At 44.4% G+C, this 24,677-nt stretch overlaps 1 protein-coding gene across 3 annotated transcripts in view; it reads right to left on the reverse strand.

The window, feature by feature from the left end:
• Positions 1-21,663, reverse strand: part of PATL2 (PAT1 homolog 2) — a 75,765-nt gene extending 54,102 nt beyond the window's left edge. For 2 of the 3 annotated variants that reach the window (XM_040338918.1, XM_040338916.1), the window contains exons 1-2: positions 21,568-21,646; positions 5,469-5,529 (exon numbers count right to left, since the gene is read on the reverse strand). In XM_040338918.1, the coding sequence (XP_040194852.1) occupies positions 5,469-5,492 (24 nt within the window). In that variant the 5' untranslated portion in view covers positions 5,493-5,529; positions 21,568-21,646. Of the gene's footprint in view, positions 1-5,468; positions 5,530-21,567 lie in introns of all 3 variants that reach the window. The other variant, XM_040338917.1, reaches the window with a different exon arrangement.
• Positions 21,664-24,677: the final 3,014 nt, after the last annotated feature.

Consider the following 24,677-nt stretch of genomic DNA (forward strand, 5'->3'; position numbering starts at 1 on the left):
GCATCCAGCCTGTTGCCTTTCCAACCTTGAGCTGCGGTGACAGACACCCACCATCAAGGGGAAAACCATGCAATCCAGCTGAACTGAAACAGAACCGTCAATTTAACAAAATCTTTCTGAGCCAAACTATTGCTCAGACAACTATAATTTAACACATAGCGCCCCTCAATGGGAGCAAGGCGCTAAACCATGTTATTCCATGTGTCGTCCACCACTGTTTTTGTACTATCCTGTTGGTGTGTTTTCAATAAATATTTTTGTACAAGAAAAATACCCATTTACCTAGATAAAAGGTGGTGTGTTCAATACTTATTTTAATGTGCATGCATGCATGCATGCATGCATGCATGCATGCATGTATGTATGTATGTATATCCCCCCCCCCCCCCCCCCCATTAGCAGGTCACAACCAGATTTTACTCAGTTACAAAATAACATCCGCCCAATCGGCTGCATCCTATACATAGTGATAGGTGCTTTTGCGCTAAAATGAATCCTCAATAAATGTGCCCACAAAAAATATACAAAATAAGATAAATATATATATACAGTGCAGCAAAACCTAATAATGTTTACATAACATTGAACAAGAATCAATAAAAAAGTGAGATTCTGCGCAATGTATCACGCAAGTGAAATACCAGTGTCACACAAAAAAAGGAGTGTATAAAAAAGTGAAAAATCGTAAGCTGGCGCCGTAGAACGCCGCTTGTTTATCCTCTGCTGCACTTGTTTTTAGTTTTTATGTAAGCACAGGTTATTCTTTATTAAAATATTTTACCTGTACCTACGGTACCTCACTATGGGAGTCCCCCTTCTTTTGTTCCTTTACCCACACGAATCTGAATAATACCGGATCGAACGGAGGAAAGAATTTGTCAGTCCATGAGAAGGAGCTGCTGTGACTACCCATAGAAGGCTGCTTGTGTGGTGTTCATTTATGCCCAATGCGAAGGGCTTAGAGGTAAGAGTCCTGTGAGCCCATTCAGGGATTTGGTTCATCTTCTGACACATATCTACAGTCATCTAGCTGATATCCATCACATTCAGCGCGTCCATTCTGACAGCATATTTGTGTAATTTTTTGGGACTGTTCTATTATTACAATTGGTTCTCACTCATATTGCATTAACTTGTGGATTGATTGCACTGCACTTTATGCTGGACATTTCATTGCTGATACCTGTCAGCTCATATATATCAATACTGATTATATTTATTTAATTTATCTTTATCGATTTTTCACTTTTTTGTACACTCCTTTTTTTGTGTAACACTGGTATTTCACTTGCGTGATACGTTGCGCAGAATCTCACTTTTTATGCATCCTATACATGCCTGAAGTGTTAAATACCCAGTCACCTTACTGTATGCTGTGGTTCCAGCCACTGCCCTCTACATCAGTGGTCATCAACCCTGTCCTCAGGGCCCACTAACTGGCCAGGTTTGCAAGATTAACCTAAAAGGGGGGGGGGGGGTTCCACCCACGATTTATTTATTTATTTTAAGTCAGCAGCTACACTGTAGTTCCCATTAGGCCGTGATGTAGCAAGAATGAATGCGCACCGCAAACCAGGAAGTCCGTGAGAATAACGATTCAGGAGTGCTTGAGGTGAATAAAACCGCTCAATTTCAACAGGTATCAAACTAGTTATAATGCAAAACATTACTTTTTACTTTATTAGCTACTGTCAGACTTTAATTTAAGAGGAAAATAATTTTTGTCTTTACAACCCCTTTAAGCAGGGAGGCCGATTGACTGAACTGAAATACAGCGCACCCGGGTGGGAAGACCCGGCTCTATTTCTGCTACATGTCTCGAACATACCTGGCAAAATATATAGTAAATCAATCTTGTGTCATTTTATTAATACTGCTAGATCATGTATTGCTCGGCAGTGGAGAGACGCGAGGCCACCTACAATTTCGGTATAGCTTACAAGAATTGATGAGGTAAATAGGATGGAGGATTTAATACTATATGCCCAAAATCAACGTAAGACTTACCTTAAAACTTGGTCCCAATGGAATATATTTAAATTTTCTAAAGGAAGGAGGGGCCTTTTTGTATCCTGAGGTTATTGAACAGTGGGATGGAAGTGTGCTTTTGTTGCGCGCGCGCCCCCCCATCTCCCACACTGGGTTTGGGCTTTTGTTATATCTGTCTCTCTGATGTTAAAGGAAACTTTGTTATCCATGCACTCAGGATGTAAAGGATTAATCGAGCTTAGAATGTGGACTTTTTCCAATATTAGTTTAAGTTTTGATGAATTTATGACTTTTTGGACGTACTGGTATGGTCGTCCATACATTTATATTAAACATGACTAATATTGTACATTTGATTTTATATAGACTCATTTGGTGTCCTCTTTACAAATGTATTTGACTAAATATAAAATTGGCCTTTTTTTGTATGCTGGATAACTTAAAGAATACATAAAAAAAAAAAAAAAAAAAAAAAGAAGAAGCTCACCCTCTAGTTCACAATTTCAATATTTAAAGCGTTACTAAACCCAGAACCTGCATTCACTATATCTGGTCTCCCAAAGTATACAGAACACGGAAATGCAATTATTTTAGTAAACACTCTTTCTCATCAGCAGTATATAGTAGTCTTGTGGCTTCTATTAGCGTGTCTGGTTAAAGCTTGTAGGAGGGGATTTTCATTCTCCTCTGACTGTCCTACGAGGCTGCATGACTTCTGATCCTCTTTCTGGACAGTGCCGATCACATGCACCCTTTCAAAACAAAAAAAAACTTTTGCAATACACACACCAAACTGAGCATGTGCAGAGTGCCTCCGAGGCTCTGTTTTATCAGGAGATGGATTAGGGATAGCAGAAGGGGAGAATCAAAGATGACAGGAACAAACAGCCTTTTTACATGTGCACGATTAACCCCCTTAGGTTTTACGGTGCTTATAACAAGCATGCTTTAGTGTCTATGGAGACTGATATTACTGTTGTGGGTTTAGTAAGACTTAAAAAAACAAAAAAACACACAAACACTTAATTTCATGCATTGCAACTAGGGGATGAGCCCGATGTTCGAGGCGAACGCATGTTCGACTTGAACATCGGGTGTTTGTGGCAAATTTGAAAGCCACGGAACACCCTTCAAAAGTCTATGGGAGAAAGCAAAAGTGCCGATTTTAAAAGGTTAATATGCAAGTTATTGTCATAAAACGTGTTTGGGGACCCGGGTCCTGCCCCAGGGAACATGCATCAATGCAAGAAAAAAAAAAAAAAGTGTTGTTAAAAACTAAAGTCCCCCCCCCCCCCCCCCCCCCAAGGAGCAGCGATTTTAATAATGCTTAAAGTGAAATATTCCTTTAAATTTCGTACCTGGGGGGTGTGTATACTATGCTTGTAAAGTGGCACATATTTTCCCCATGTTCAGAACAGTCCCTGTGCAAAATGACATTTCTAAATGAAAAAAAAAAAAGTCGGGTCCCGGCAATACAGACAAAAGTCATTGAAAAAAAATAAAAAGGCATGCCCCCCCCCAGTCCATTACCAGGCTTTCTTTTTGGGTCTGGTATGAATATTAACCACTTGCCCACCGGGTTAATTCTGGCACTTCTCTCCTTCATGTGAAAAATCACAATTTTTTTGCTAGAAAATTAATCAGAACCCCCAAACATTATATATTTTTTTTTAGCAGACATCCTAGGGAATAAAATGGCAGTCATTGCAATACTTTTTGTCACACCGTATTTGCGCAGCGGTCTTACAAGCGCACTTTTTTTGGATAAAAATCACTTTTTTGAATTAAAAAATAAGACCATACATTTTGCCCAATTTTTTTATATATTGTGAAAGATAATGTTACGCCGAGTAAAATGATACCCAACATGTCACGCTTAAAAATTGCGCCCGCTCGTGGCATGGCGTCAAACTTTTACCCTTAAAAATCTCGATAGGCGACGTTAAAAAAATTCTACAGGTTGCATTTTTTGAGTTGCAGAGTAGGTCTAGGGCTAGAATTATTGCTCTCACTCTAACGATCGCGGCGATACCTCACTTGTGTGGTTTGAATACCGTTTTCATATGCGGGCGCTACTCGCGTATGCGTTTGATTCTGCGCGCGAGCTCGTCGGGACGGGGCGCTTTAAAAAAATTTTTTTGGGTTTTCTTATTTATTTTTATTTAGTTTTATAATTTTTTACACTGAAAAAAAAAAAAAAAAAAAAAATTGATCACTTTTATTCCTATTACAAGGAATGTAAACATCCCTTGTAATAGAAAAAAGCATGACAGGTCCTCTTAAATATGAGATCTGGGGTCAAAAAGACCTCAGATCTCATAATTGGACTTAAATGCAAAAAAAAAAATGTTTCTTTAAGAGGCTGGGCGGGACTGACGTTTTGACGTCACTTCCGCCCAGCAGAGCTATGAGGACGGGTGAAGGAGATTTCTCCTTCAGTCCCATCCCCGCTCAGCTGCTGGACACATCCGATCCCCTCCGCCGCTACCGACGGCTCCGGTAAGCGGCGGAGGGCGCGGGAGAGCGGCGGGAGGGGGGGGGGCCCTCTCCCGCCACCGATAACGGCGATCTCGCGGCGAATCCGCCGCGGAGACCGCCGTTATCGTGTACACCACCGCCCCCTGAAAAGATGAATATCTCGGTTGTGGCAGCAGCTGCTGCCGTTATCGAGATATTCAACTTTAAAAAGAGGACGTCTTTTTGACATGGGGCGGTGGTCAAGAGGTTAAGGACAAGCCAGAACCAAAAAAAAAAAAAAATAAATAATAATAATGTGTGGGGGTCCCCCTCAAAATCCATACCAGACCCTTATCTGAGCACACAACCTGGCAGGCCACAGGAAAAGAGGGGGGTGAGAGCGCCCCCCCTCCTGAACAGTACCAGGCCACATGCCCTCAACATGGGGAGGATGTCCCCATGTTGACTGGGACAAGGACAAGGGCCTCATCCCCAAAACCCTTGCCTTGTGGGGGTCTGCGGGCGGGGTCCCCAATCACTTTTTATGACAATGACTTGCATATTAACCTTTAAAATTAGCACGATTTTTCACGTTTGCATCCCATAGATTTTAATGGTGTTTGAACAAATTTTTTGCCCGTTTGCATGTTCTGCTGTGAACCGAATCGGGGGTGTTCGGCTCATCCCCAATTGCAACAAAATTACATTTAGGGAAACACTGCAAATATGTCCTTCTTTTATCATTTCTTTTAAAGGGAAACTATAGTGTTAAAGGATATACTGTTCCCATGAAAGATTAAAAGAACAATGTAATAAGATGTAATAATGAAGTAACCCCATCATTAAAGTGGATTTTCTTAAAGCTTTATATGTGGGAATTTGTGCTGCTGCACTTACACAGCATTGCAGTTCATCCTGTTTTACCAAAATAAGCATGTTTTTCCTGCAGCTGAGAAAGCCAGTGAATTAAAAAAATCCCCCCCCACCCTCCCCTGCCTTCCTTGACACACTTGCATACTTACGATCTGGTCAGAGTTGAGACTCATGATTTAGGTATCACCAAGTTGAAATACCCGAGCTGATCTGTGGATAGAGAACATTAAACAAATTTTATTCTAAAACAGAACATAGCATAAAATTAAACGGTCACCCAATGATAATTACATAAATATAGGACGTCTGAGGACTGTATACGGTGTACTACACACCTATACAGGGGATGCTTAGTATACAGAACACATTTAAAATAAAACATGACAGGTATGCTCACAGCTAACTATTCACAGAAAATTACACAATTTAGTACAGAGATGTGTCTAGCGGCCACGCATTACGAAGAACCGTGACCCAATCACATGGTACGAGAACGAAGGACTTAAGTGCACGCATGAGTTCCACACTATGAGCACAGTGGGTCCCCACTCTTACTGGAAGCAAGGTGCAGAGGTACACTGAACTGATAGAGGGCGCAGGGTCAGCACTGTCTCTTCTAATGCAACATGCATCATACAATAATGTGTAGTGACATGGGACAGCACATTCCAGAGGAGCACCTTACTTATGTAGCAAGGTTCCAGGCCTCCAGAATCCCAATGGTGATCTACTGAGTCAGCGAGAGCAGACATCCTGTGTAGAGTGGGTTGCAAGGCATGGTAGGTGTAATGCAAGACGATATGGTGGGTAGACACTTTTTGAATGCAAATAGATGGATTGTCTCTTGAATGGAACTGTGGGAGAGGGGGGTTAGGGCCAGGACACCCTTCAAGTAAATGCAACGATAATTGTCAGACTCCCATAGGAAGACAGCTATACAGGTGAAGGCCTCCAGCCAGGCACCACTTCTGTATAGGTAGGACCGCTGTCTCCTATGCCAGCAGTCTTGTAGTAGTTACGAACGGTAGCATATTCAAACTATTGGCAACACAAACAGTTCTCGGTTTACTCCACAATCACTGACCAAACTACTTTACTACTCTAGACTAACTAGATTTCGCATCCAATAGCCACTAGATCCCCTGAGCTTTTCCACTTTTAGCACCGAGTATCTAACTCAAGCGTCAGCCCGCTTCCCTGCTGGGACCCTTCCCTGCTGGGACCCTTCCCGGCTTGCCACTCACAAAATGTGAGTTTTTTTTATTGGAGTGCTTAAGTACAATTTTCTTTGTGTGCCTTGCCTGTGTGCAGATATGTACATGCAAAAATCCTTTTGAAGGACCAATACCTGTCTGCAGCAACTGATTGAAATCTTGCACTTCAATTGTCAACACTTTAGCTATGGTTTTCTAAAAAACACACACTGTTCAAATTTAGCCGATTAGGAATCATAGGCAAAAAACAAAATTATGCCCGCAGTTCCAGTGCAACAGGCATTTGGGTGCAGTTTATTCTAAACGCACCCCAAACAGTAAAATTTTGCCACGATTGTCCCAGTTAAAAAACGTGTGTGGCACAGGTTCTTTGGCATGACAAATGTGCATAGGGCAGCCCAATTAAGTGAATGGGCTGCCCTATGCACAACATGTGGAACATGTGCCAAGAATGGTATTAGAAGTCACGAGTGGGAAGCCTCGTTTGGGATAAGTGAATGAGGCCTTAAGAGTAGAAAAGATTTGTGACTAGACTGAAGAGGTAAAAATCTTTAGAATAATGGTTCATTGCCCATAGACTTTAATGGATTCGCAGCCAAGTTTCAGATTTCTTAGCTTTTAGGCAAGATTGGGCAAACCCTCCGCAAGCAATTTCAAGCACATTTGTCGATCTTTACCCATTAAAAAGCTAATCTCGTCTTTCAAACGTTGGAGATTATAACTATTGCAGCCAGTTAAACAGTGTAACCAGAAGACGTTCTTAATCTAAGATCTGTCCCCTGGGAATCATGGAAAGTTGAACTGCAACATGACCCAAATTGATTATAAAAACTTGTATGGCCATACAGTGTTAATTCCATTCACCCAGTGGGCTGCATAAAAAACACCCCCAAAGATTCCTCAATCCACACAAGGTGGATCCCCAATGCCAGGACATTGCAGTCTGACAGCAGCAGTGACTGTAGCCGCTTACGGTAAAAAAAATCCCTTTGCTTAAATAATCAACTTCTTAATTGGGATTTTAGTTGATAAACCAACCCAAAGTGGCACATAATTGTGAAGAGAAAGAAAAATTATAAATGGGTATTCTGGCTCCGATTGTCGCTAAGCGATTTATCCCTTGTGAGACCTCTATGCCTGGCCTGTATAAGATATAATAAGGACAATACTCATCAGATAGCTTGAGCTCACCAATACCGTTTTCCCATCCACAGAGGCGTTTTATTCCGAACATCAGGTTTGTGTCAATAGATTGTGTCGTTTATGCGGTCAAAAGATGATATTTTCTGTAGCTTACTATGCAGAATACATGTGCCCCGATACATGGGGCCTGAATGTGCATCCATGGCACAGGAAGTACAGGCACAGGAAGAGAGGGTGGAGCATGACATACAAAGGAAGTTTGTCATAACATCAGGAAAAAGACATGTAAAAAACAAGTGCATTACCACAAAAGGTCACTAGATGGCAGCATGTGAACTAAATATAAACATCCATAGAGAATGGTTCAGGGAAACACATATACACACACACACACACACACACACACACACACACACACACACACACACATTCTATGCCCCATTGGGTTTTAAAAGGATTTGCAAATAAATGTGAAAAGTGTGGTGTGCATTTATATTCAGCCCCCCCTGAGTCAATACTTTGTAGAACCACCTTTCACTGCAATTACAGCTGCAAGTCTTTTTTGGGGATGTCTCTACCAGCTTTGCACATCTAGAGTGACATGCTTCTTTGCAAAATAGCTCAAGTTCTGTCAGATTGGATGGGGAGCATCTGCGAACAACAATTTTCAAGTCTTGCCACAGATTCTCAATTGAATTTAGGTCTGGACATTGACTGGGCCAGTCTAACACATGAATATGCTTTGATCTAAACCATTCCATTGTAGCTCTGGCTGTATTTTTACGGTCATTGTCCTGCTGAAAGGTGAACCTCCACCCCAGTCTCATGTCTTTTGCAGACTCCAACAGATTTTCTTCTAATGATTGCCCTGTATTTGGCTCCATCCATCTTCCTATCAACTCTGACCAGCGTCCCATGTTTCACAGTGGGGATGGTGTGTTCAGTGTGATGTGCTGTGTCAGGTTTTTTGCCACACATTGTGTTTTGCTTCTCACATTTTGGTCTCATCTGACCAGAACACCTTCTTCCACATGTTTGCCGTGTCCCCCACATGGCTTCTTGCAAACTACAAAAAACGGGACTTCTTATGGCTTTCTTTCAACAATGGCTTTCTTGCCACTCTTCCATAAGGGCCAGATTTGTGAAGTGCAGGACTAATAGTTGTCCTGTGGAGAGATTCTCCCACCTGAGCTTTGGGTCTCTGCAGCTCCTCCAGAGTTACCATGGGCCTCTCGGCTACTTCTCCAATTAATTCTCTCCTTGCCTGTCCTGTCAGGTTAGGTGGACAGCCATGTCTTGGTTGGTTTGCAGTTGTTCCATACTCTATTTTCAGATGAATTGAATAGTGCTCCGTGAAATGTTCAAAGCTTGGGATATTTTTTATAATCTAACCCCGCTTTAAACTTCTCCACATCCTTAATCCTGACCAATCGAGTGTGTTCCTTGACCTTCATGATGCAATTTAATAAGGTTCTCTAACAAATCTCTGAAAGCTTCACAGAACAGCTGCATTTATACAGAGATTAAATTACACACAGGGGGACGCCATTTACCAATTAGGTGACTTCTGAAGGAAATTGGTTCCACTAGATTTTAGTTAGGGGTATCAGTGAAAAGGGGGCTGAATAAAATGCACCCCACATTTTGTCAGATATTTATTTGTAAAAAAATTCAGAAAACCAATCATTTACCTTCCACTTCACAATTATTTGCCACTTTGTGTTGGTCCAAATAAAATACATTTACTTTTTTGGCTGTAACATGACAAAATGGAAAATTTCAAGGGGGTATTATGTTACATGTGTAGCGCTACCCCCTCAGGAGCCGCTGGTTGATTTGGGATCTACCATCTCTTTGCTTGGCTCACCCCTATTTAACTGGCTCGAACGCTCCCTTGATACATCAGAAGTCTGGTGGGAATATTATGACCTCTGCTGGGCTGGGGTCACAATGGCAGGCATATGATATTCAATGACAATGTAACAGTGATATTACCTGCTTTACGGATGGTCCCTCCAGACGAGAAAATACACTTCACACAGTAGTATATTTAAACCAAAAGAATGAGTTTACTTTAGGTGAACTCGAAGACAAGCATAAGTTTAAATCATAAATGAAAAACTGTCACACTAACACGATTAGTACGATTTCGCAAGGGCCCTTGCGGGAATCAGCAAATGACACTAGTGAAAAGATCTAGACTAAAGAATGGTACCATTCAGCTAAAGTAGGCAGTCTATGCTCGCGAGCTCCCTCTAGCGAGCGATCCTGCAGAACAGCTAAGGATCACGTTGCGGCCGGGTTGGTGCATGTTAGTTTTATAATCCGTAAATGATGAAAAGAAGTTTATCAAACAGGTGTCCTGAACAGCAGCGTTGGTGAACTGATCGCTAGCCAGCGTCAGTCACTTCTGTATAACAACTATGCACAATAAAGGAGGGGGCCTTTGAGTTTTAACTGGAGGCCAAACACGCGTCTCTGGCCTGTGGGGGGTGGCACTAGGTTAACTGTCTAAAGGTAGAGTTTGAAGTTGAGCATGTGCTCTCTCACCCGACAGGCCCGATCCGCCTGAGTTCTTCTCAGAAGGCGCATTGATAAATCACTGCTCCACAGCACAAGGGTCCCGGACGAGGATTCTCCACTGTTTCAGTTGTCAGCTGGGTTGCCTCTCCGATCTCCGGGAACACGGGCTGGATACTGGCGTCTTGCTTCTTTCCGGATGGCTGGTCTCTTGGCGGATTTAGGCCCAGGCTTCAGGCCTAACAGCACGACTGCTGTAGTCAGTAGCTCCGCAGAGGAGAAGAAGCAGGTCCCGAGAGAGAGAGAGGGCAGCCACTCCCTTTCCTCAAGTAACCTCCCCCATAAGTCTGTGCGGAGGTGTCACATGTTCAAAAGTTGCAGGGCATTGTGGGAAGTGTAGTCCGTTTCTCCTAAAAGTCAATGGAGTCCATATCTCCTGCTACTTGAAGTCCCACAATGCATAGCTTTCTTAAAGGTATCTTACATATATACAGACGTGAATAAAGTTCCGGCAGGGATGGCCTGTCATTAGACTGACAGGATGACCACGTTACACTTGATATTGTTTTATTATAATATACTGTTTCTTTAAAGGTTCATCTTAAGTTTGTCTCTTGTGCCACTCCGTAGTTTGCATGCTGCTTGAGTTTTCTCCTCTTCTCTGTATCAGAGATGTTATGCTGTACAATCAGTGTGACCTGTTGCATCTTCTAAACCTGCATGGAAGAAATGTTCTTTTAGGGCCCTTTCACACTGGTGCGTTTTTGCCACGCATTCGCGGTAAAAATAGCGCTATTAAAACGCCCATAAAATGCTCCCCATGCCCCCGCCATTGAAATGAATTAAAAACGTGGAAAAAAAAAAAAACGCGATTTTACCACGTTTTTAATTCATTTCAATGGAGAGAGGGGCATGGGGAGCGTTTTAATAGCGCTATTTTTACTGCTAAAACGCAGCAAAAACACACCAGTGTGAAAGGGCCCTTACCTGTTGTAACTGCACAATCTATGGATCATACGACGAATAAACATCTCCAGATCTTCTTTCATGTGAGTTGTGACTGAGTAAACTATCTGGAAAGGTGATTTGGTATGGATAATCTCATCAGGGCAATGCGCCATGTGCTCCTGAAAACCACATTCATAGCCTTTGCAGCCGATCCAGAATAGTAAAAGAACGTATCCAGCAGCCTGCACAGATAACTGCAACACTGGAAAGATCATAGTGAAGTGTAACTGTGTGTATTGCATGAGAATTCTGCATACAACCCCAGTACAGCTTGTTACAGCTCCTCACAGTATACAGACACTCCTTACTGCTACAGCCAAGCCAGTGTACAGGCAGGCCATCATGAGTGGAAAAGGCTCAGTATGTGATGAAACACCACAGCATGCACCACATGGAGAAAGCCAGGATGAGGACCCAGAGTCCACTGCATTGACCAAACGCTCTGAAACCCACTTGGAAGGTTAAAGAGAACTATGAATCCATGAGAACTGAACTAGCAACCAGTTTGAAGCAGATTTGGGATAAAATCCTCACCCACAATGATGCGATTTCATGTCCCAGCCATAAGGTACTGCAACTAGAGGGCACCATAAAGCATCTCTCTGCTATCAAAGTACAGGCCGCATATGCAAAAAAAGAGAGCAGACATGGAGGCTGAGGTTGCAGCAATGGAAGTTTAAACAGCACGTCAAAGGGCAGCAATTGAAGCTTTAAAAAAGGAACAGAGCAACTACGAGGCAGCTGCAGCAAAACTAAAGATTTTGCAACAAGCCATCGGTGCAGATGAAAACGCTAGCAAAAGGGTCAGTGTCAAGGCAGATGTGGAAGATCCTTTCGAACGCACTAAGAACTATGTTCTAAACCACGGCAGTGAACACTCAATTAGCTCCACATTTCACGGCAACGCAAGGACTTCACCACACCACCAGGTAAACCACTTTCTACATGCAAAAGCACCCCAGTGCATCTCCCGACTGTCATGCTGATCCTGCATATGTCACAGAACGGAACACTAATCTGCAAGCAAGTCACCAACCTCCTGCTAACAGTACTGTTCCAGACCTTAACCCAACAATTCAGCTGAATGCCCTTCCTGCACCATATCTTCCCACGTCTCTTTACAACAATACCATAAACAATGCAATCCACAACATTCAACCAGCAACCCCCTATGTAAAGTCAGAGGCTACCGATACAGCAGAGTTCGTAAAGTACATACTTCGACGTGAGCTCACCAAGTCAGGCCTAGTAAGCTTCGACGACCATCCTGAAAACTACAGAACCTGGAAAGCCGCTTTCAAAACTACAAATAGGCGGTCTCGGTATTACTGCCGCTCAGGAGCTGGATCTGCTGATTGGGTGGCTTGGCCCACAATTTACAGAACGTGTCAAGAGCCTCAGGTCAGTCTAGATCGACAATCCAACTGCAGGTCTCACCACAGCATGGGAGCGTCTAGAACAGAGTTACGGTAGTCCTGAAGCCATAGAGAATGCATTGAAATTGCTCAAACTATTGGAAAATTTCCCAACGATATCCGGTAAGGACAATAAAGATTTTCAGAGACTAAGCGACCTTCTTCTCGAAGTCCAGCTTGCCAAAACCAACCATAAACTACCTGGCCTCGGTTATCTGGACACTGCTCGAGGAATTAACCCCATCATTTACAAGCTTTCACATGGCCTACGAGAGAAGTGGATCCAAATTGGGTCATCATACAAAAAAACTGGAAAACAAGGTTTCCTTTCCCCCGTTCTACTTCTGCAATTTTGTCAGGAACATTGCTGAGAGATCCTTAACACTCATGTGCCCAAACAGGCCCCCGCCACCGGGGGGGGGGGGGAACACACACCCCCCCTTAAGGGAGAAGAGAGCTAGAGAGTGACCACAAAGTAAATGAGGGTAGAACCTCAGTCTACCCCTTACCTGGGTCTTGCTGGTGCCAGTGCCTGTTTCGCTCGCTGCGGATACCTCCATGCTGAGGTAGCAGCGTGATGCTGGCGACCAAACTGCCGGTTCCGGACTTCACTAGTGCCGCTGCACCAGACCAGAACCAGCGAACAAGGCACCAGACCTGTTCCTCCCTCCTCCCTCAGCGCTTCCTGGCGGAAATGACGTCCATTCCCCGCGCCTGCTCGTAGGATGCCGCCCCTTCCGGTTACCTCACTTCCGGGTGAAGCAGCTTGACTGACCTTCCCAAGATGGCGGCGGCGTCTGGCTGCTTGGACAGGAAAAAAAGATGTCCGCGCCTCTACCTTGCCAAGGAGCAGTATCCCGGAGCAGTCCTGGCTCACTGAGCACCGATGAGGGAGAAGGAGCCCATGCACAAGGCACTCTCTAACCAGTGAATGGGAGGAACAGACTCTGAGGTATAAAAACAGGTGGAGTAGGGAGAAAAAAATCTCTCCATGGAGAGCTCCTAACCCCCACATGTGTTCCTGCCGGAGGAAACACAAAAACTGATAAGTGGAAGGAGCCTCCCTTTTAAGAAGTTTGGTGGAGGTGTGTTTCCTGTCAAGTGGGTGGAGCCACGCTCTCAAGGTGCTGTCCTGAAAGACGTTAAGGGGGAAAAAAATTAGGAGATATACAATTTGAATGGCTCTTCTGAAGCCCTTTTTTGTTTGTCATGTGATCAGCACAGAAACAATCAGGACTGGCCAGACACAGACCACACATACTGTAGAGTAAGGTGACCAGATTTCTTTAAGTAAATCCAAAAACATTATATATTGGCAAATGGCACGGGACTGCACAATACACAGATTGCAAGGTTCAGAAGTTTGCTATGCACAGAGGACATTTTTGCCCCCACATCCATAGCTCACCTCTGCACCCTTCCCTCACAGATAATCTCTGCAGCTACCTTTTAGCCCGTCCCCCACAACAGATAAACTCTCCATTTCTCAATGCAGCTCTATCAGCTCTGACCCCTGCTCCCCCACCTGTGTACAAACAGAACCCCCCCCCCCATATCTGCTCCCCTCCCAGCCATTCACACAGTAAATTTTTGACTCTGCCTCTCCTCCACTGGACAGCAGCAAAAGCGGCAGCGAAATTGTCCAGCAGGGGGCATCAGCATTCGAGCCACCAGGCTGTTTCTCAGCTAGCATGGGATACCCTGTTTATGTTAATTCCAGCCCTGAATCCGGGGACAAAACTTGGTCAGGGGACAGTACCCTTAGGGACTGTCCCCAGAAATCGGGGATGTCTGGTCATCCTACTGTAGAGTGCATACACCAGCAGAGTAATAGAAGTCTCTCCTTATGCCCCGTACACACGATCAGAAATTCAGACAGCAAAAGTCCGATGTGAGCTTTTGAACGGAAATTCCGACCGTGTGTATGCTCCATCGGACTTTTGCAGTCGGAATTTCCACCAACAAAAGATTGAGAGCTGGTTCAAAAGATCCTATTGGAAAAGCCGATAGTCTGTAGCAATTCTGACACATGTTCGGAAGCATTGAACTTCATTTTCTCGGCTCATCGTAGTGTTGTACGTCACTGCGTTCTTGAAAGTTCAGAGAACTTGTGTGACGGGGTGTATGCAAGCCAAGCTTGAGTGGAATTCCCTTGGATGTTTTTTCCGACGGAAAATCCGATCGTGTGTACGATGCATAAGGTTCTTTCCCTGCAGATGCCAAATAGGGAGAGATCAAGTGACCACACAAAAGTCCTGCAAGAATAAGGTACATGGAGGTTTAAAGTGTGTATGTGCATGCATATACACACACGATATATATGATTTATGTAAATAAATGACAATTAACACTTCTGTTTAGTATCACCAAGTTAAAGCGGTCCTCCACCCTAAAGTGGAGTCCCGCTGATCGGAACCCTCCCCCCCTCCGGTGTCACTTTTGACACCTTTCAGGGGGGAGGGGGGTGCAGACACCTGTCTAAAGACAGGTATTTGCACCCACTTCCGGCCACACGATACGGGCGAAAGACGGGCATTCCGTCACATCCCGTCTGTCGCCCGTTGTGTGCTGGGAACACTCGGCTCCCAGCACACAGCGTGTGAGCCAATCGGCGGGCGCAGCGCGACTCGCGCATGCGCCGTAGGGAACCGGGCAGTGAAGCCGCAGCGCTTCACTTCCTGGTTCCCTCAGCGTGGATGGCGGGGGAGCAGCAGAGTGACGAGCGATCGCTCGTGCTCTGCTGCGATCGGCGCTGGACTCCAGGACAGGTAAGTGTCCTAATATTAAAAGTCAGCAGCTGCAGTATTTGTAGCTGCTGACTTTTAATATTTTGTTCCCATGGCACATCCGCTTTAATCATTCTGCTTAGTGTTCACAACCTGTGAATGAGACTTTAAAAAAGCTGAGCAAGCACCTAGTCCAAGAGCTGAGCAACTCTGCTCCCCAGTCTACGTCTGTAAAGAAATCAACATGAATACAAAAGTATAGTTAAAGAGGAGTTCCACCTAAAAATGGAACTTCCTCTTAACCCACTCCTCGCCCCCTTACATGCCACATTTGGCATGTAATTTTTTTGGGGGAGGAGTGGGGGCTTCAGGAGAAGGGGACTTCCTGTCCCACTTCCTCCTTCCGCCAAGGGGCTGGAAAGGCGATTAGCTCAATCGCCTTTTCACAGCCCCTCCCTGTAGGAGAGCGCCTGTCCAATCGGACGGTGCCGCGCCGCTCGCGCATGCGCACTTCCGCTCGTGCATGCGCAGTGGGTGCCCGGCCGTGAAGCCGAAAGCTATCACTGCCGGGTGCCCACAGTAGTAATGAAGACGCCGGCCGGCGAGGGGGGGCGAGGAGCGGAGCCACAGTCGGCGCGTCGCTGGAGCCGTGGAGCAGGTAAGTGTCAGTTTATTAAAAGCCAGCAGCTACACTTTTTGTAGCTGCTGACTTTTAATAAACCTAAAAAAAAGGGTGGAAAACCCCTTTAAGAGTGGAATTCCAGATAAAAACCTGTTTTGGATGAAGGACAGAACCTCTGTCAGGTTTTTATTGATGTGTTCACTTTCCCTTCACTAAGACGCCTTTCACACTGAGGCGATGCGCTGGCAAGAGAGAAAAAAAATCTCCTGCAGTAGCATCTTTGGAGCGGTTAGAGGAGCAGCGTGTATACCGCTCCTTCCCATTTAAAACAATGGGAAACCGTTGTATTAACCCTTTGTCGGCCGCTAGCGGGGGGTTAACACCGCACCGCTAGCGGCCGAATCCCGCAGTAATTCCGACGGTATAGCGCCACCGTGCCCCCCCCCAAGTGTGAAAGGGGCCTTACTGTACGCGTTAACGGCGTTAACACAAACCCATTTTAACGCCGTCAATTTTTTTATCGCGCAATTAAGGAGGTTCACCCTTTAAAACATTTTTTTTCTGTCAGCACGTACCTCTTAACCCTTTCACGCCGACGGGACGCATATATGCGTCCTCGGCGTTCGGGGGTTATACCGGGATGATCATCCCGGTACCGTTGTTTAGAGCGGGAGATCGGCTATCCAAACATAACAACCGATGCGGCTAAAAGCCGCTCGGTTGTTATGCTGGAGGAGCGGGAGGGGACATCCCCCCCCTCCCGCCGCTCTGACCGGGCCTCCCGTCCCACCGGGAGACCCGATCCTCCATCCGCCGCGTTCTGTGTTCAGGCGGAGACTGACATCAAGCCGTAAACGGCTTTGATTCAGTCTCCGTATTGAAACCACGGAAGCGGCGTCATGACGTCACTTCCGGGTTTCTCGGCTGCCAATGGCGCCAGATTTAAAAAAGTACGCAGTATTGAGAATCGCCGTTTTCGGCGATCTGAATACTTTGAAGTGCAAAGGAGGGCTCGGAGGTCTTTTAGACCCCGATCCCTCCATAAAGAGTACCTGTCACCACCTATTGCTGTCACAAGGGATGTTTACATTCCTTGTGACAGCAATAAAAGTGATCAAAATGTAAAAAAATAAAAAAAACACAATTTAATATTATAAAAAATAAATAAATAAGAAAACAAAAAAAATATGTTTTAAAGGGTGAACCTCCTTAATCGCGCGATTAATCGTGAGTTAACTATGACATTAATGCGATTAGAAATTTTAATCGCTTGACAGCACTAATAAATTATTTATATATATATATATATATATATATATATATATATATATATATATATATATATATATATATATATATATATATATATATATATATATATATATATATATATATATATATATATATATATATATATATATATATATATATATATATATATATACACATATATATATACACATATATATATACACATACATACACACACACACACACACACACACACACACATCCCCTTAGAGAATAGGTGCAGGAACTCCCCCTTTCTGAGTCACCCCTTTGCTCCACCTCCTTTGAGCACCGTTCCTTGGTTCTACTCCCTACCCACCTTCTGCCCTTTTAGAGAATACAGAACCAAGTACTATTTTGTGGTAATAAGTGATTTGTTACTCACAAGAAAAGCCGTAAAATAGATCCTGTGCAGCCAACAACAATAGAGCCTTCCATCAACAGTGGGCCACCTAAAACAATTCCCCCCCCCCCCCCTACAGCAGCAACAACTCCTCCAGCAGCAGTAGATGCCCAACAACAGATCTGCCCACAGCATGCATCAATAGACGCTCCAGCAGCCAGCAACAATAGACCCCTCCCAGAAATATCTGACCCCAGCAATTTAATACCCACCCCAACAGGTCCTCCAACAGCCACAAAAGACTTCCCCCTGTAAAATTAGATGCACTCCAGCTAGAATAGATCCCCAGCATCAATGGACCCTGCAGCACACCTCAGCACCCCTTGCCATTACAGTCACTGCAGGAGGTGCCCCTGCTGATAAAAAAAAAAGCCCTGTATATGTAATAATAATAATAAACACACACACACAAAATTATTATTATTATTTCCCACTGAAGTTTCATCTACTAGATAGTGCTGCGACCTGGCTGGAATTTTACCACCAGTAAATGATGGTTGGTTTCAATGTTATTAGGAATCAACCCTACTTGGCCACAATAATTAAAAAAAAAAAAAAAAAAAAAAAAAAAAAAGCCCATCCAAGGGCTAAGCCTTCCTTTCCTCTGTGAAAAGTACAAAATATCCCCCTTAGGCCCCTTTCAGACGTCCGCTCCGTCTGTCCGTTCATTACAAGTCCGTTAACGGACTTGTAATGAATCCCTATGGGGACGCGTCCGTTAGCGGATGGAGCATCCGCTAGCGTCCGCGTCAGTCGGGATCCGCTTTTCCGAACGGAAGAAACCCTATTTTTCTTCCGTTCGGCGGAACTGATGCAGACGGACAGACGGTCCGTCTGCATCAGGTTCCCCATAGGGGACAGCGGAGCAGAGACAGGGCGGTCCCTGCACTGTGTGCGGGGACCGCCCTATCCGCCGACAGCTGAGCGGGGATCCCCGCTGAGCCGACGGAGACACACGGAGCGGACCCGGAAACGGTCCGCTCCGTGTGAAAGAGCCCTCAATTTCACTCTTTGCACCACTTTGACTGCTTGTGTTATATTTTAGTGCCTGGGTTCATAAAACAGTTCAAAGACCAATGATGTGCAAAAATACAAAACAAAGATTACAACTAACTAAATTCAAGTCATCCAATTGCTTCCAATGAGTAACTGCAGATCACCAAATACCATCTGCCGAGTTTTACTAAGCAAACCACAACAACACACATCATGGGGGACATGAAATAAAAATAAAAAATAAAACCCACAGGAGTAGGCTCTAACAGATTGCTCAAACACAATGGATCACCACAATGGATCACCAAGAAGTAAAGATCAACCTTACAGAGAAAGTCTGCCCAAAGAAAGTGCATGTGGTACTTACTTGAATAGTAGAATCTATAAAAATCGCCATCCACAGCAGTTTAAAATCTAGTTATATACACACACACACACACATTAAAAAAAAAAAAAAAAAAAAAAAAATCTAGCTCTACATATAATAAGGCTATCAAGTTCCAAACAATAGAAAAAAAAAATACACCCATTAATGTAACACAGATATATGACCCACAGCTCAAATACAAAAAAAAAAAAAAGACACATCTCATCCTACAAATGCATCTAAACAATTGCGTGTTTACCTTGTGGCTGTTGAGCCTAGAGATTCTGAGAACACCAATTGCTTCCTCTCATACAGGTGTTTATAGCCAGACACCTGACCGACTCTGCTTAACCCCATAATAACCAAGAACTTTGTTTTCAGAGAAATCTATGTTTTTGCTCTTCCATAAGCTACTATGGCTCCAGATATAGCAATTACCTACCGCAGTGGTTCTCAACCTTGTCCTCAAATACGCCCAACAGGCCATGTTTTGAGAATTTCTCTTAGATAAAATAGCTGTCAAAAATACCGAGCCATTGACTCTGATTTAAAGCACCTGTGCAAGATAAAAGAAAACCTGCAAACATGGCCTGTTGGGGGTACTTGAGGACAGGGTTGGGAACCACGACATGCTCATCCCATGGCTTCAATACAGTCATTAGCCTAGAATGGGTATGGCCTGTCCACCCTCCCTGCACACATGACTTTGATACAAATGTGCATCTAAATTTTGTTTAAATATATGAAATATTCTCATGTATGGTTAATTTATGCAAACTGAAACAGTTTCCCAGACCAAGGAATTTAGTTTCAAATAAAAAGGGTCAGTAAAGTCTAGGCCTTAGGTCTGATTCACACCTATGAATTTTTAGTGTTTTTTTTGCAGATTTGCACTACAGAGTATGTTTCATAGGAAACCATGTTACATGGACTGTCATGCAAATGAGAAAACTGCAAAAAGCACTAAAAATGCATAGGTGTGAATCAGGCCTTACACAAATAACTAAAATCTGATTATAAGCACCCCTGTCAGTGGGAAATGGTTGGTCTCCTCCCTCTAACTGCTACCTTGTTTTCTTTTGATAAACAACCAACAGATAAAAATAAAAAGGAAAGAAAGCCTACAAAAAAAAAAAAAAAAATGCAGCCATCACATCTAAGAATAGGTAAGCTGCAATTTAATAAAAGGTTTACTTTTGGGTTTACTACCGCTTAAAAAAAAAAAAAAAAATAATGTGTGAAAAGAAGACTTATGCTTCCACAACCAAGGAACAGTAAGTTGCAATACTATAAAGTTTGTCCTGGGTGTAAACAACATATAAAGGTTGGTTTCTGGTTACTTATAACAGCACATTATTCTTTGGAACTAACCTTTAGCCCTGGTTCACACTGGGTACGATTTGAGATGCGATTTGACATGTCAAATCGCATCTCAAATCGGCGGCAATTGTCGGCAATGGCACTGTCCTAATCAGTGCGACACCGCATCTGCGATTTCAAAAAGTAGTTCCTGTACTACTTTTTGCGATTTCGGGCCGCGATTTACATTAAATTGCGGCCGAAATCACGGCAAAATCGCAGCCGCGAAATCGCGGTAAAATCGTGCATTTTACCGCGATTTTGAATTCGCAGCAGTGTGAACCTAGGCTAAAGGGGTTGTAAAGGTTTATGTTTTTTCACCTTAATGCATTAAGGTAAAAAAAACATCCGACGATTACAGCCACCCCCCCGTTTTACTTACCTGAGCCCTGGAAAGTCCCACGTCGCGAATGCGCTCAATCGTTGCCTGGGCTTCTCGGCTCTTCACTGAATACATTGATCGACGCGCATCCATTGGCTCGTCAATCAAATCTAAGGATGAGCTCCAGCGTGTTCGCATAGTACACGTGCAGAGCCCCCCAGGAGCCCCCCATTTCCCGATCTCTGCAGCCGAGCATCGGGAAATGTCTCCCTGGCTGTGATTAGCGCAGCCCTGTGCAGACTTCCTGGCGGGCTCTGCACGTGTACTATGCGAACACGCTGGAGCTCATCCTTAATCAAATCCAATGACGCGAATGCCGGGGGCGGGGCAGAGTCCTGCAATTGGCGGCTATGGACGCCAAATGCAGGACTCGGGAGCAAGCCCGCAAGGTAACCCCCTTGGGAGAGCACTTCCTAAAGGGGGTTATCTGAAGCGGGGGGGGGGGGGGGGGAGCTGAGAGAGCCGCTGAGGGACCCCACAACAGGAGGATCGGGGCCACTCTGTGCAAAACAAACTGCACAGTGGAGGGAAGTATGATATGTTTGTTATTTAAAAAAAAAATCAAAAAAAAATCAAACCTTTACAACCACTTTAAAAGAACTTACATTTATAAAATTAACAAAAAAATTTAAATAAATTAACCTTAAATTAATCACAGGTTACATTCAATATAAAACTTCCATACAATTTGAAACTATGTTTAGATAAGAGGAAGGGGTTTTATAAAAAAAATATATGTATCAGTATGGCCCTTTCTTAGTAGATCCCTAATATATATTGTTTTTTTGCACGATTAAACCTACCAGCCTCAAACAAACCAGACATTCAGCCAGCCCCTGTTAATCCAGCTCTGTAAATATTGCACTTAAAGGGAATCACCTGTGCCTCTTAAATCTCTGGTCTTCTATTAAATGCATTTAAAGGGGCAGCTTAATAATGACTTGATATAAAAGGTATTGATAATTATTATCGAACTTTGGCAACTGTTAATTATTTTTTTTCACAGTTTGGATTTCAAGCAAAGCATTGCAAGTAAACAACATAATGAGAGGTTTTATTAGCAAGGGATGAAGACCTCATTAGAATAGACCACTTGTACACTAAACAATTTGAAGCACCACACTGCTTATCGGAACACTTTTTGTAGAATATTGAAGTGTGTGCATGCATGTTTTAGGACAAATACTTTTTTAAGTTTTTAGATAAAAAAAAATGTAACCGCTATTATAGACATCCACTGGTGACAATGGGCACAGTGGCATCATGGGGCACAGTGGCAACATTTGAGGGGCACAGTGGCTGCGTTTGATGGCATGGCACAGTGGGGACAATTGATGGAACAGTGGCTGCGTTTGATGGCATGGCACAGTGACTGCGTTTGATGGCATGGCACAGTGGTGACAATTGATGGCACAGTGGCTGCGTTTTAATGGCATGGCACAGTGGTGACAATTGATGGCACAGTTGCTGTTTGATGGCATGGCACAGTGGGGACAATTGATGGAACAGTGGCTGAGTTTGATGGCATGGCACAGTGACTGCGTTTGATGGCATGGCACAGTGGTGACAATTGATGGCACAGTGGCTGCGTTTTAATGGCATGGCACAGTGGTGACAATTGATGGCACAGTTGCTGTTTGATGGCATGGCACAGTGGTGACAATTGATGGCACAGTGACTGCATTTGATGGCATGGCACAGTGGTGCCAATTGATGGCACAGTTGCTGTGTTGCATGGCAGAGTGGTGACAATTGATGGCACAGTGACTGCATTTGATGGCATGGCACAGTGGTGACAATTGATGGCACAGTTGCTGTGTTTGATGGCATGGCACAGTGGTGACAATTGATGGCACAGTGGCTGCATTTGGTGGCATGGCACAGTGGTGACAATTGATGGCACAGTTGCTGTGTTGCATGGCACAGTGGTGACAATTGATGGGCACAGTGGCTGCGTTTGATGGCATGGCACAGTGGTGACAATTGATGGCACAGTTGCTGTTTGATGGCATGGCACAGTGGTGACAATTGATGGCACAGTGACTGCATTTGATGGCATGGCACAGTGGTGCCATCAAACACAGTTGCTGTGTTTGATGGCATGGCACAGTGGTGACAATTGATGGCACAGTGGCTGCATTTGGTGGCATGGCACAGTGGCTGCGTTTGATGGCACAGTGGCTGCATGTGATGGGCACAGTGAGGCTGCAATTTTTTTTTCCGTTTGCGCCCCCCCCAAAAATTTTGAGCACCAGCCGCCACTGTCCTCAAGTACTCTAGTTAAAAATATCTCTAAATATAAACCGACACAAGGAAAACCTTAACTATGGAGAGCTTCTATTGCTGACCTCCTTTTAAAAATGCTCCATGCCTGGCTGTCATAGACTTCAGTCACTTTAAAATCACTGACTTGGAATGAGAATGAAGGAAGTGAAGCAAGTAACCTTATTAATCCCTATTTGTACCGCATCCGATTCGCATTACATGTGAACCAGCTGGCTTTTCTATGGAGCCGGTTCACATATATGCAGTGCAGCAGCAGCGCAAATTCACTGCCAACTCGAAAATAGTCCTGTGCGTTTTCTGAGCGCTGTGCTGTGATTCAGATGAAAATTCCAGGCTCTTTGCCTTCTATAGGAACGCATCCCCCCATCTGTACCTGGCCTTTTCATGTCTGGTGTTTTTAAGGTGAACCCCACTGCAAAAAAATAAAATGGTGTGTGGTCCCCCCTGAAGTTTGTCCTAAACCCTTAGGTCTGGTATGGATTTTGAGGGGAACCTTAATGCCATAATCTTTAAAAAAAAAGGGTGTGTGCCCCCCCCCAATCTATACCAGACCCTTATCCGAGCATGCAGTCTGTCAGACCGCTCAGTAGTCCCCCATCCTCCTGAACCACATCAGGCCACATGCCTTGAACATGGGGGGGTGCTTTGAAGGCAGGGGGTGCCCAGGCAGGGGGGGCCCAGATCCCAGCCCCTATAATGTGAATGAGTAGGGGTACATTGTACCCCTACTCTTTCACAAAAATAAGTGCCAAAAATAAATAAAAACCCAGAGACAGTTTTTGGTAATTCCTTTATTAAAAAAACAAAAACAATGTGCCCCGGTGTAGATCTATCGTCAATTATGACGGCTGATGCCACTGCTGACCTGGAGAAAAAAAAAGCCGCCGTCTGCCTGCTCTGCCACCTGACAGTTCTTAAAGCGGAGGTCCGGGGGGAAAAAAAATAATTAAAAGCCAGCAGCTACACATACTGCAGCTGCTGGCTTTCAGGCCAGGTTCACACCTAAGCGAATTGAGTGCGGCTTAAACCGCATCTAATTCGCAGGACATTTCAAAATACATTGTTTTCAATGAGGCTGGTTCACATATGTGCGATGCATCCGCACTGCGCATTGCCTCCAAACCGTGTGCGGTTTTTATGTCTTGCGGTGCGGCTCAGGTGCGAATTCAGTCCCATTATCTTCTATGGGTACGCATCTAATTCGCAGATGTGTTCAGTTCTCTTCAGGAATTTCTCTCATTCAGCTCAATACACTTCTCCCCCACTCTCCTCTCACCTGGAACTTCTCCCAGGTCTCCAAATTCGCATCTAAAACGTTGCTAATCTGCAGAACACTTCTCTTATCTCTCTGCAGAGATAAGAGAGCTGAAATTCGCACCGCACTAGTGTGATTCAGGCCTCAATAAATGGACACTTACCTGTCCTGCTGTCCCTTGATGTCGGCACCGCAGCTGATTTTTCCATTCGGCTTCACACCGGGAACCGTACTGCGCATGCGCAAGGCCCTGCTCCTCTCTCCTATTAGCCCGGCAGCCAGGGGAGGAGGAGGAGGGAGCCCCACGGTGACGTCACTGCCACATCACGGCTGCGACCGGACTCCCGGAAGTGGGAAAGGATACCTGTTCCC

This window comes from Rana temporaria, chromosome 2 (genome assembly GCF_905171775.1).
Source record: "Rana temporaria chromosome 2, aRanTem1.1, whole genome shotgun sequence".
In the NCBI taxonomy this organism is placed as follows: Eukaryota; Metazoa; Chordata; class Amphibia; order Anura; family Ranidae; genus Rana; species Rana temporaria.